At 40.2% G+C, this 13,206-nt stretch overlaps 1 protein-coding gene across 3 annotated transcripts in view; it reads right to left on the bottom strand.

The window, feature by feature from the left end:
• LOC140126705 (dynein axonemal heavy chain 3-like) overlaps window positions 1-13,206 on the bottom strand; it is an 883,215-nt gene that overhangs the window by 25,355 nt on the left and 844,654 nt on the right. For all 3 annotated transcript variants that reach the window (XM_072146467.1, XM_072146468.1, XM_072146466.1), the window contains exons 71-74: window positions 11,120-11,257; window positions 4,776-5,036; window positions 2,478-2,570; window positions 1,380-1,478 (exon numbers count right to left, since the gene is read on the bottom strand). In XM_072146467.1, coding sequence (XP_072002568.1) covers window positions 1,380-1,478; window positions 2,478-2,570; window positions 4,776-5,036; window positions 11,120-11,257 — 591 coding nt within the window. The remainder of the gene's footprint in view (window positions 1-1,379; window positions 1,479-2,477; window positions 2,571-4,775; window positions 5,037-11,119; window positions 11,258-13,206) is intronic.

The following is a 13,206-nucleotide window of genomic DNA, read 5'->3' as shown; positions in this document are numbered from 1 at the left end:
CACCAGTTTAACTTTACCATATATGAGACCTCACTTTGTTTGGAAAAATTCTTCATTGTTTGCCCAATACAGTAAAAGCTGAACAATTTGACGACTGAACTGTACGCAACGCGATTGAAGTTTTTGTTTCTCCCACAGACCAATTCTGTGAGAAGTCCACCTAGAGTCCTAGACCATATTCCCTATATACGGTCATATTGGTCATATTATTAGGAGAACATGTAATTTTAGGTGGTTGCCTTTTATTGTGGGGCACATTTACTAAGGCATTTGTGCCAGTTTTCTGTCGGACTTTGCACATTTTGTTTAGGTGCAAACTGCTTGTACAGGTATTTAAGAATTGTCTGCACCACAAATGTGTTGCACACAACCCTTTTGTGGTGCAGCTGCACTAGGCATCATGTGACACAAATTAGGGGTCGTTCCAGTGCTCAGTCAGACGCCACATTTATCATTCGAAGTCTGAGAAAATTGTGTTGCATGCCCCATGTGAAAGGTGCACCAAAGGTGCTGTGCAGGGAGCACCAGATTAATGAAAAACGTGCACCAGAAATCCTGAATCTGGTGCACCCTGTACATTTAGAGCAGTTTGCCCTGTTCTTAGTAAATGTGTCCCAGTGTATAGTCACTATAACCCCTATTTACTAAAAACAGTACAAACTGCATCATGTGCAGTTTGCCAGTGTATATTGCAGTGGGCTCCAGATTCAAGATGTATGGCTTTCATTCTTCATGAATCTGGCGCATCCTGCACTGCTCTGACAGAGTACACCAACTTTTTTCGGTGCACCTTTAACATAGAGGGTGCCAGGCTCGGACTGGCCCACAGGTGGATCCACCGGTGGGCCACTGAGTTAGGTTGGCCCCCAAGTGGGGGTGAGCACAATATGGGGGGTATGAGAGGGGGCCCCACAATTTGAGGGTATGAGACGGGGCCCACACTATAGGGGGATATGAGAGGGAACGCACAATATGGGGCTATAAAAGTGGGCCCACAATATATGGAGGATATAAGAGGGTCCCCACAATATGGGGGAATTTGAATTATTTCTACGTTACGCTAAATACAATTTAAAAGAGAATATATTGGCAACAGCTTAAGAGGTTATGCATATCAATTACCAGTAAATCCAAACTGATCAGTAAAAAATGTTTTATCATTTATAATGGTAACATTTATATCGAAGTAATCACAAGTCTTTATTTTAACATTGAAATGATAGCAAAAAACATACTTTTGTTATCAGATGCTATAAAATCTACAATTGAATTATACATATGGGAGAAAAAGCCAGATTGTCTACATGAATGACAATGAGAATAATGTTTCTTTATAATAATAATTCAAACAAATCGCCCAAGAAACACATAATTCATACCTTGACTTCCTCTACATTAAAATCCTCTGGTATTTTTGACAGAATATCAACTGTGAGTTCCTGGACAACTTCAGATGTTGATTTTCCACCTCCACTTGTCTAGACAGTAGACAGATGACATTACAAAGTTACATAAAGATAGCACTTTGTAGCATGCGCAGCCAAAACAATGGGGATGTAGAGCAAAGTAGTTCATAAAAATAATAAAACTTTTCAACAGTTTGACAGATTCTTCAAGTCAAGCAGTCAAGAAAATTGTACTGTATAACATTCAGCGTAGTTCTTGTAATATATCATGTTGTCTTATGTGCCAGTGTTCTTGTGTGCAAGGCATGAAAAAAAATTTTCTACCAGGCACTTTACTTTTATAAGATTGTAAGTGGAACACTGTGACGAACAGGACAGGCAATGGCTGAAATGCCTCGGATCAAGGGATATACTAAATATTGGCCCCTGAGCCTGTTTTCTGTCAGACTTTTCAGATTATTTCTACTGCAAACCGCTTGCACATGTGTTAGCGCCACATATGTGTCGCAAGCAACACATTAGTGTCGCGGCTGCACTATACCAGACTCGACACAAATTTCTGCATGAAAAGGGGTGTTTCGGTGCACAGTGTAAAACATTTATCTGGCAGAGTTCAAAAATAGTATGTTGCAAGACCAATGTTAAAAGTGCACCAAAAAAAGTTGGCACACACTGTTGGAGCAGTGAAGGGAGCGCCAGATTCATGAAGATTGTGCGCCACAATTCCTGAATCTGGGGCACCCTGCACACTTCATAGTGCAGTTTGCACAGATTTTAAAAGATGTACCCCATTGTGTGAGGAAATGGGAGTCTAAATCCCTTCCAGTCCCTGAGTAGCACATATTCTGATTGTGACATGTGGGACATCATGAGATGCACCGGGATGTTTGGTAGGGCCAAGAATCTTAATTCTGATAAATCTACACAAGACAGCTATAACTATTAGGTGTATAGCCAGTTATCCTCTCTTCTAACTTGTGTCTGTAAGTTATCAAGAGGCAGTTCTTACATGGTATAAATGGCAACTGTTTTAATTATATTATAAAATACTGAATGTAATCTTCATATTACCTGTTTTGGTAAAGTTGTAAGGATTCCATCAAATAATTCTACAGTCTCCTTCTGCTCCCTGGTAATGTTTCCATTCATGTGGAGTCCGAATACCTACATAAAACAGCATTCTACTGAGACATTGGAGTAGTGAAGACATCTAAAATATGTCTTTCTATAGATCATTCATGAATGGTTAAAAATGAATGTAAGACACACATAGAGGAATAAAAATGCTAAAAAAAAACTTCAGAAACAAGAAAAATGATTACAACACATTCATATGTACTGGGTTACAATTTTCTATTTGGTACTATTATCTCCACATCAGATTAACTCTTATTAGTAAGGCCTTGGTGGGTGACCCTGCACCAAAGTGAGTTAGTTGTTTTTTGTGACAGTACAGATTGCACCATTGGCGTAACTTGAAGCTGATGTCCAAAGTCTGTGCCAGGACCCCCGACTATGATGGTCTACAGTGCTAGTCTTCTCAAATGGAAAAGTTACACCTTATGGGCCCTTTAATGCTCATGGGCTGGTTGCGACCTCACTCTCTGCACCCCCTCAAATTATGTCCCTGGATAGCACCATGTATTACGTTTTCATATCTAAAACTGGCCACTAGAAGCCATATAGACCAGCTGTGTAAAACACAGTCTTAGGCTACATGCACACAACAATGTGCTCGCCCGGGCCAAATCCCGGACGTGCACATGGCCTGGTGCAGAAACGCTCCTCACCCTTCCCCTCAGCATAGAAAGCTGAGCAGCCATGACCACAATCTGGCACAAGATAGGACATGTGAAAGTGTGCTCACTGTGCCGTGTCCGGGTGCCATAAACCTCTATTGTGGCCGTTATCTGGTACGGTCGTGTGAATGTAGCCTTAGAAAAAAAATGAAAAGAATAGCTGCCTGTGGAACACCCCTGCCAATACATAGGAAGGCTGGTAGTTGCCCTCTCCATGTCTGGAGCTGTTAGGGGGAGTCAAAAACCCTCTATGAAGGTTCTAAAACCTGGTCATTATGTAATAGCTGCTGTAGATCCTACTTGAACAGGCGATAGTTAAATGGGTGTAAGTTATTGACCAATAAATTGGCTGTATTGTAAACTGGAGTGTAATTATAAAACCCCTGGGCAGGGAGCAGCACAGGGTCTTGTCTTTGAGCACATGCTCTTACCACAAGCCTCTAGACCGCATGGTCTGTCTACAGAGACAGAGTGAACAGAGAGACAGCGTTCAGTGCACCTTCAGTGCTGACACTTAATCTAATCCCAGGACCAGTGTCAGGAGACTCCAATCCAGAGCTGCAGCTTCCACAGCTTGGACATAGCTCCATCCCAGCCTGCATCTACTGGCTGGTGCACTATTCCTGAGGACCACTCTCCACGACCACTCCAGTACCACATCAGTTGTTAACCATTTTAGGCCTGTTGCCTGCTACCTGATAAAGAACCGTGAGTTAATTTGCACAATGTTGCCTCCGTCTGATCCCTGGATACGGCTGTCTACCACCACGGGCTCCCAATCCATTACCCTGTGACCTATCTTACAGACACTCCGGGGTTGCCCCAGGGAGGACCAGTACATAAGCTTCTCCCTCCATATTTCGTGCACACACCACCTGCTGGAGACCTGTCAGGCTGTAGGACAGCCCTCCGGTCCCCATACCAAGCACTGTAACATCAGCGTGCCTAGGCCGCAACTGCCAGCCACTCCAATATTCTGGGCCCTGGCTGCCTCCAGGCCCCAAGGAAAGGCTAGGCCCCGGTGGGGGATGTTGCACCTGCAATATGTATCTTACATCAGTGCCAAAGTATTAAACACTAAACAAAAGAGACTGCAATCCTCATATGCAAGTCCAAACAATTAACAATGGGTATCCTCGACTAATGATCTGGTTCTCCAGTACCAACCAGTCTTTTAGAGGAAGCCACAGCACTCACAAGGATAAGTAGACAATATTGTTTTCTTCATTCACCAAGGCATTGTATTAACAATGTTTCAATTTACAATGAATCTTTACCAGGCTTGTACTGCAGTGCCGTGGATCCCTCTAAAAAAAACTATCAAACACTACTACTATAATACTTATTACATTTGTATGACATTATTCATTAGCTTGGATTCATGAACAGCTTTGTATATAGTGTAATATATTTAATATAATTATGCATTATGAGCATCTTTGCGCATTGGTAACAGTAAGCTGATTAGTATATGATTCCATGTTATTAGTCACCATAAGCTGATTACTACATATTAGTTCTGTCACTTGACATCTATTATTTTGTGACCCCCCCCCCCCCCACCTCCTACCTCTGGATCAGCATTGAGGGGTAGGCTTTTTATGTATTCCATATAGCTGTCATAGGTACCGTTCTTTGGAACAAAGTATTTTCCACTGGGAGAGAAAGTATAATGGTCTCCAGTAATTACAGCTTCACAAAGAAATATGTCCAGCAAGCTTAAGAGAAGACGCCTGTCGTGTTCATCGGTTACTCTTCCTCCATAGTTGCATTCTCCAGTCAGATAAAGGATAGCATCAAGAGGGATTTTTTTGTAATCATTGAGGAACGTCTGAAAGATGCAAGATATATATATATCTATATTCAACTTAAATATCCAAGCCCAATTATAGCACAGTTTGACATGCATTGTCGTAATTAGGTGGATCTTGATTACTTTAGAAGGCCCTTTTAACATTGGCATCATCTGATAATTGTAATTGCTGTACTATGTTCAATATGACTATAGGTATGGCTTTAATACATTACACAATATAAAATAAGAAAATTGTTGGGGGGGAATTGAGGGGGTTATTTACTATTTTTTCCTTAAGGTAAATCTACCATTTGTTTTCATGAATTGTGAACCAAACATACCTTGAGAATGCTATAGCTACACTGATGCAGAAACATATCTTGTTTAATCCCTGAACGGAGTGGTTTTGCTGAAAAAACAATTTTATAATTGTAATTATAATGAGGCTCAGTCTCTCCTGTGGCTGGCTCTGCGCTTCTCCTCTTACCCTTATTATGCACTGCTTCAGAGAACGCTCTATTCACTGTGTTGTCCCGGACAGTCAGAAGTAATCAATCCTTGCACCATCCCTCTGCTGCTGTATATGAGTCATCCAGCCCAGGTTGATTAGTCCTGTCTGGACACTTCAGGAAGCTCTGTGTAATGTATTTATGAACAGCAGCTAGCAGCACCAAGCTTTCTCAAGATATGTTTGATTCACAATGCATGAAAACAAATGGTAGATTTCCTTTAACCCCTAGGCGCACCAGGACGTTATAGTACGTCCCCGGGGCTAGATGCTTAGCGCACGGGGACGTTCTATAACGTCCTGCTTCTGGCACCAGCTCACGAACGGAGCCGGTACCAGAAGCAGCGACTGTCAGCTGTCTAGTACAGCTGACAGCCTGCGCTAACACCCGCGATTGGAGCCCGCTCCGATCGCGGGTGTTAACCCCTTACACGCCGATCGGATCCCCCGTGCCGCTTACCGGGGGATCCGATCCACTTCTGGGCAGCTCCGAGGACTGGCATGTGCCCCGGAGCTGCCCGGTCTCCATGGCAGCCAGACCCCAAGCTTGCTCAGACAGTTTACACTGCTCTACAATAAAATAGTATTGTAGAGCAGTGTATTGAACTTAAACCAGTGATCAGAGCATCACTGGTTCAAGTTCAAGTATGTATAAGTAAAAATATGCAAAAACAGTTAACACTACACATTATAATAAATAAAAAATAAATACATAAAAATATAAGCCCCTAAAATGTCACTTTCCCATAAAATAACTTAATAAAGTATAAAAAACATAGAAACACAAAAAAACCCCGCATATTTGGTATTGCCGTGTCCGTAACAATCTGCATAATAAAACAGAATTGTTACTGGACCCGCACGGTAAACGCCGGAGGAAAAAAACGCAAAAAACATTCCGAAAAAAGATCATTTTTAATTAATACCCTATAAAAAATGCTCTAAAAAGTGATTTAAAAAATGTTATGCACTCCAAAATAAGCCCACTAAAAATAACAACTGTTCTCGCAAAAAATAAGCCCCTAACAAGATTTATCTGCCAAAAAATAAAAAAGTTATGCATATAAAAAGATGGTGATGCTAAAATGAATAAGATTTTCTCCAAATTAGTTTTTATTCAGTACAATTGAATAAAATACACAAAACCCCCACATATTTGGTATCCCTGCGTCCGTAACAATCTGTATAATAAAACAGAATCGTTATTAGATCCGCAAAGTGAACCCCGTAAAAAACAACCTAAAAAAACTCTCTCTGATAAAGATGATTTTTTATTAATGCCCTTTAAAAATGCTCTAAAAAAGTGATTTTAAAAAGTTACGCAATCTAAAATAAGACCACTAAAAAGAGCTATCATTCTTGCAAAAAATAAGCCATTAAACAGATTTGTGAGGTGAAAAATAAAAAAGTTATGCATATGAAAGACGGTGATGCTAAAATTAACAACAATTTTGCCAAATTACTTTTTATTCAGTAAAAATGGGAAAAAATAAAAAATATTTATAAATGAAGTATTTTCATAAACGTGGCGACCCATAGAATAAAAATAATATACTATTTTCATGGTATGGTTAACGGCCAAAAAAAAAAACACATAAAAATTTTCCTAAAAATTGATGATTTTCATTTCCTCCACCAACAAAGAGTTAATTAAATCTCACCAATTAGCTATAGATGCCCCAAAATTATGTATTAGAAAAGTGCATCTCATGTGGCAAAAGAAATAAGCCCCTATAGGTCCTCAATAAAAAAAAAGAAAAAAATTATAGCCTGTACAATGTGACATAGCAAATCTGATTTGAATGGCGCCTCCTTCCCTTCTATGCCCGGCCGTGCGCCCATACAGCAGGTTACCACCACATATAGGGTATCGGTGTACTCGGGAGAAATTGCGTATCAAACTTTGTGGAGCCTTTTTTCATTTTATCCATTACAAATGTTTAATTTTCCACCCAAAATGAGTGTATTGTGAAAAAATATTACAATTTGCAGACTCCACCTCCATTTTTTTTTAAGCGTAATAAAACACGTAAAGGGTTAACAAACTTCTTAAAAGTGGTTTTTCATACGTTGAGGGGTGTAGTTTCCACAATGGGGTAATTTACGAGTCTCGCTATTATTTAGGCCTCTCAGTGTCAATTAGAAGTTGAGCAGGTCCATCTAAATACAGGTTTTGGCGATTTTACAAAAAATGTGAAAAATGGCACCCAAATTCGGAGCCTCATAACATTCTAGTAAAATATGTGGAATCTTAAAAAACCATGCCAACATAAAGCAGACATTTGGGAAATGTAAGTTATGAATTTATTTGGGTGCTATGACTTTCTGAATCAAAAGTAGAGAATTTAGAACGTTGAAAATAAAGAATTTTTCAAAATTTTTGCCAAATTTTGTTTTTTTTCATAACTAAACGCAAAAGATTTCATCCAAATTTTTAAACTAATTTGAAGTACAATGTGTCACGAGAAAACAATCTCAAAATCCCCTGGATATCTCAGAGCGTTCCCACGCTATAACCACTTATAGTGACACAGGCCAGATTTGAAAAATGGGGTCGCGTCCTTTAGGCCAAAAGATGCTGTGTCCCGTAGGGGTTAAAAAAAAACCCTTTCCATCTGTAATCAAAACATGATTGCTGACCCCAACAATGTCAATATCATTGAAGGCATATCACTGTTGTTCTCTTTTATTACCCGACACAATAATATGATATGCAGAACATGTCATTACCCTCATAGTGTTAACAAGGCTGTACAGCTGCATTGCCATGACGCTATGTCACACGGCCATGACACCGCAGCATCATGGTGTATGTGCCTGGGCAGGAAGAGTAGAAGACGGAGACTCAGGGCTTGGGAGCAGAAGCCAAAAGGTGAGTATAGATTTTTATTTTTAAGGAGGACCCTGGTGTACACATTAAATTAATAATTGGGGGTGGGGTTATGTAAAGGGAGGCATCTAGGGTGGACATTTCATTAAAAGGGGGCAAAAATGATATGAGCGTTTTTCTCTGATGGGCCCTTTTTTATGTGACAGCTGTTTTCTTTATGTGTTCATGTTCATACCCTCTTAATGTGCGCATTTTTTAAAAAATTTGTGACAGAACCCCTCGCCTTTTTTTGATATTTCTCTTGTTTCTCTTGCAGCTGGGTTTTTGTGACACAGCTCGCAATGTCCTTTTTTCTTTGTCAGTTCAGGGCTTTGAGCTGGAACTTTGAGCTAGTGAAAGCTGTTGCACGTGGTATCTACACAAAACCCCCTGTTCCAACCCCTGATGGCTTTTGCGTGGACATGTTTTTAACGCTGAAATAAAAGTGAAGTTATTTGGTGAGTTCCACGTTTCTTCTTTGACTATGCATAATGTTAAAAGTTAATTTTAGAAGGAAGGAGTCCATGGATAACAAATATAGATAGATTACCACAGTCCTGGTGCCTGGATCTATGAGTACTTGTCCCTGATTTATCATGATGGATTTTGATGGTAGATTTCCTTTAAAATTACAGTGGATGGTCCTCCACTACTGACAGCTATCTTGGTATGCACATTGTGAAAAGTATACATAGTGCTAATATTACCCCTATATGAATTTTTTAGTGAATAAACACTAGGGTCATGCTATACGATTGTTGTTGAAATAAATGACCGGAAGATTCTGGGTGGAAAATCTGTGTGAAAACTCTGTGGACCGGCTATGATAGAGAGGTTCATCAATAGACACAATCGTTTTAATCTGTGACAGATAACTTGGTTTTAATCTGTATTTAGCTGAAATTTCTGTAAAAGGCTTTTAAATGCTATGTGACCATCTTTGTAATTCAGACCATTACTAAGGTTATCTGCCAAAGCCCACGGGTCCTTTATGTTGGTGTATCCGCTTAAGAAAAATTAGAATTGAAAATTTGAATAGATTTTTACTGGACCCTGCAGATTGTTGGATATTCTGTGTTTTATATCACCATGACACTCCATGCAATACCAGAAGCTATATGCTTGCTCCCATGTTGTATGCCATTGGTTGTGCGGCATATACCCATCATACATTGTTTTGAATCCACACTGTCCTGAATTTATAACCACACAGTTTTCAGGTATTTTATTCTACAAAGGTTCTTCCATGGTTGTAGTGGGGAACTCTAGGGTCAAGTTGTGCCTTAAAGAGATCTTTTATATCTATAATAATATGAAAATCATAATGGTTGTTTATAATCCTTCATATTGTTTTTTTCTGAGTGTAACTACTTTCTTCACCACTTGGTGGCAATGTTTAACTAGGGATTTTTTTCATATAGAGTATTTATTACACAGGTTGATGAACATGTGGATGGATGGATGGATGGATGGATGGATGGATAGATAGATAGATAGATAGATAGATAGATAGATAGATAGATAGATAGATGTGGACAATCCCAATGTATTATTTTATACTTCATTTAGATATGTTTTAAAGTGTTTTAAAGGGATAAACATTGCCTGGATGGCGTTTTGTTGCTTTTTTAAGTGATTATATGGAACAGCAGTTACAAATAGCATCCTGCTTGAAATGTATGTCCTCTGGTAATAATCTTGAATGGAGACTGCATGTTCAATATCTTGTAGGGGACATGTTCTGTCTGGCTTGTACCAAGTTTTCAGCTTTCCTTAGGTGTTAAACATTCCATGGGATTTCTGAAGATAGCTTAGAACTGTAGTTGGCTATTTTTCAGCAGAAATTAGGGGATGGGCACATGTGCTTGACATGGCACTCCATTCATATAGAGAGTCACAGGCCCCTGACTGTCATGATGTTTCAGTGTTCATGCCATTGGAACATTTATTAATGCTTATACGGCAGAGCTTGTACAGTAGGGCTTTCACGCTAGGTATTGCAATTAATTTCCCCTCTACTCCACCTCTACACCAGCAGGTGTGGAGAGTGCAAAGGGGGAGCAGTCAGTGCATGCGACTATTTAAAGAGGTTTTCCCTCCAAAAAAAGTTAGGCCCTATCAATGGGCCTAAAGGCCTAACTTGGTGATTAGTGGGGGTCTGAGACCCCCAGAGAACACGAAGACGAGGGGTCCGATGGTGTCCCACGTAACTTCGTCAGACCCCTCGGCTGTGCTCACCTGTTTCCGTCAGCTCCATAGAGATTAATGGCTTAGAACAGTCATGCACAGCCATCTGCTCCATTAGTCTGATGGAAGGACGAGGGGTCCGACGGAGGTACGTGGGACCCCATCGGACCCCTTGTTTTTGTGATCTGAGGAGGGCTCATCACTGAGACCCCCACTGATCAGCAAGTTATGCCCTATCCTGTGGATAGGGCCTAACTTTTGTTCCTGGGAAAACCCTGTTAATGCTGAACCGTCACCAGCAACAGCGCAATTCAAAGCTAGGCAGTGCCTGGTGCAGCCGAATGGCCGAATGCATCCTCCAGATGTATATGGTGGCGCCATAGGGTTGGGGTTTCATCATACGTCAGCACACGAAGCGTCAACATGTGATAAATCTCCCCCTGTAAATCTATGTGTGGATAAATGATCAGTTAGAATCCTAGTACAACCCACAAATAATATAAAACTGTATGAAGCACAATCAATGTAGCACAATCAATAGCTGGCATATGTTACCTGCAGCTGCTTGGCGCTGATCTTTAGGTCTGAGTCATTGAATTCATATGGTATGTTCCAACCTAGAGATCCATATGTGCGTCTCTCTTGAACGAGTGCATGGAAGAAACATAATCCAAATAAAAACTTCTGGAACACCTACAGGAAAAAGATGCAACAAGAAATTATAGATATGTGCTTGAAACAAATAGTTTGGAATAGGATTTAATATGTATGTGTGCATTATGGTATGCATTATCCCAGCTGTAGAGTCCTATTATTAACCCCTGCCACTGTAAACGGGACGTAACGTAAGGGTCTCTGCTTTAGGTCTCTTTCCATTCTTCTGTGTTTAATAGGACTTGGTGCTCACCTAAACAGCACCTGAGCCCACTGCTTTAACCCTACTACCCAGAGGGAACCCATTAAACCTCCATGGGACTTCATAATGAGAGTCAGTGTGTCAGGCCTCACCAAATACACACCAAGTGTCAGACTTGATCAGCAGATGTCATGGTTGTATTTGAATGACATGTCACAGCTGAATGCCGCTAATAAAAAGAAATTGAAGTTTTTGCTACTACTAGAATGGGTGAAATGTTTATTGTGGATATTTCTTTAAATAAAATAATGTCTCACAAGAGTGAAAAGAAATCACAGTTTCACATTTGTATATGAGAAGGTGTAAGAAAGCAGAAAGTAATTCAATTCTATGTAGATGCATTGAATGTATACACTACTGTGTAGATTGACATGTGGTCAGATCTAAGTTCATGCAAAGTTTTGTATAGAATTAGTGAATCTGCCCCCAAATATTTTTGGGACCATGACATTTGGTCAAGGACTTTTTGGACAGATACACTAATTCTGCATAAAACTTAGCATCAACTTAGATCAATGCACACATTAGTGTTTACATTTGATGCATCTTCATAGAATTTAAATACTTTCTGCTTCTTTCTCAAATTTGGCTAACATTACAGCAAAAGAACAAACACATATTTGTATATTTTAACTATTTTGACATTTTTTAATCTGCTTTAACTTGTTTTTTTATTTTTAATTTAATGTCAAATCTGTATGACCAGAAACAGATTTACTATTGAAAAGAGAGAGAAGCAGATTTCATGCAAAATTGAGCATAACCTTTATAATGCTCTTAGGATTTACTTAGACTTTTTTCGCATAAATGCTCCTAATTATATATACATATACATCACAGGGCTCAACCTCTCATTTTCTGTTCAGATCTGGCAGCATAATTCTCCTGACAGATCTCCTTAAAGAGGACCTTTGACCTCTACCACCAACTCCATCATTGTTTTATAGGCTATGCCCCACTGGTCCTGCACTGGAGCAGACAGTCTGGTATCAGCCACACGACAGCACACAATCTAATGACACATTGGGGAACATTTACTTACCCGGTCCTGTCGTGATCCCTGCTGTGTGTTGTCCGACAGCCGTGGACTCCGGCGCGATTCACTAAGATCGTGCGCCCGATTTCCTGCATGTGTCGCTTCCCTGCTCAGATCCGTTGGAGTTCACCTTATTCTTCCTGGTGTATGTAAGTGCATTGTCTTGCGACACAATATAGATGTAAAATCCCGCACTCAGTCTGAATCTATCGGATTGTCGGACGGCCCGCTCCTGATTTCTATTGCATGAAAGCTGGCACCGATGCACCAAATCCGATGCGTGCGACACAATACTCTTCTAAATGCCTGTCCCAGCAGCGCGATCCCCGAAAACGTCGGAAATCCTGACTGAAATGCGGCCGCGGGACCCTTAGTAAATAAGCTCCATTAAATTAGAAATTATTTCTCAGGAATAGTTGGGACTATAGAAATAAATATCACTTTTCACAAATCAGTGATGGAGGTGGTAAAAGGTGTATTGTACATTATTATGGGATCATTGCGGGGGAATTTATTATAACTTGTATGCCACTTTTATGCCATGACATGCGTACCAAAGCCAGTAATTTAATTTCTTTCCCCTCCATGCCAAGTGGGTCGGGAGGGGGTGTGGAGTTTGTAATGGTGGGACAGGGATGTCCCCCGACACATCTCTATTGCTTGTGCCAGATTCCTGGAACAGTGTAAAGC

This window comes from Engystomops pustulosus, chromosome 4 (genome assembly GCF_040894005.1).
Source record: "Engystomops pustulosus chromosome 4, aEngPut4.maternal, whole genome shotgun sequence".
Taxonomy (NCBI): Eukaryota; Metazoa; Chordata; class Amphibia; order Anura; family Leptodactylidae; genus Engystomops; species Engystomops pustulosus.
The sequence above is the reverse complement of the archived record's forward strand: the minus strand, read 5'-3'. Positions and strand labels throughout refer to the sequence as shown.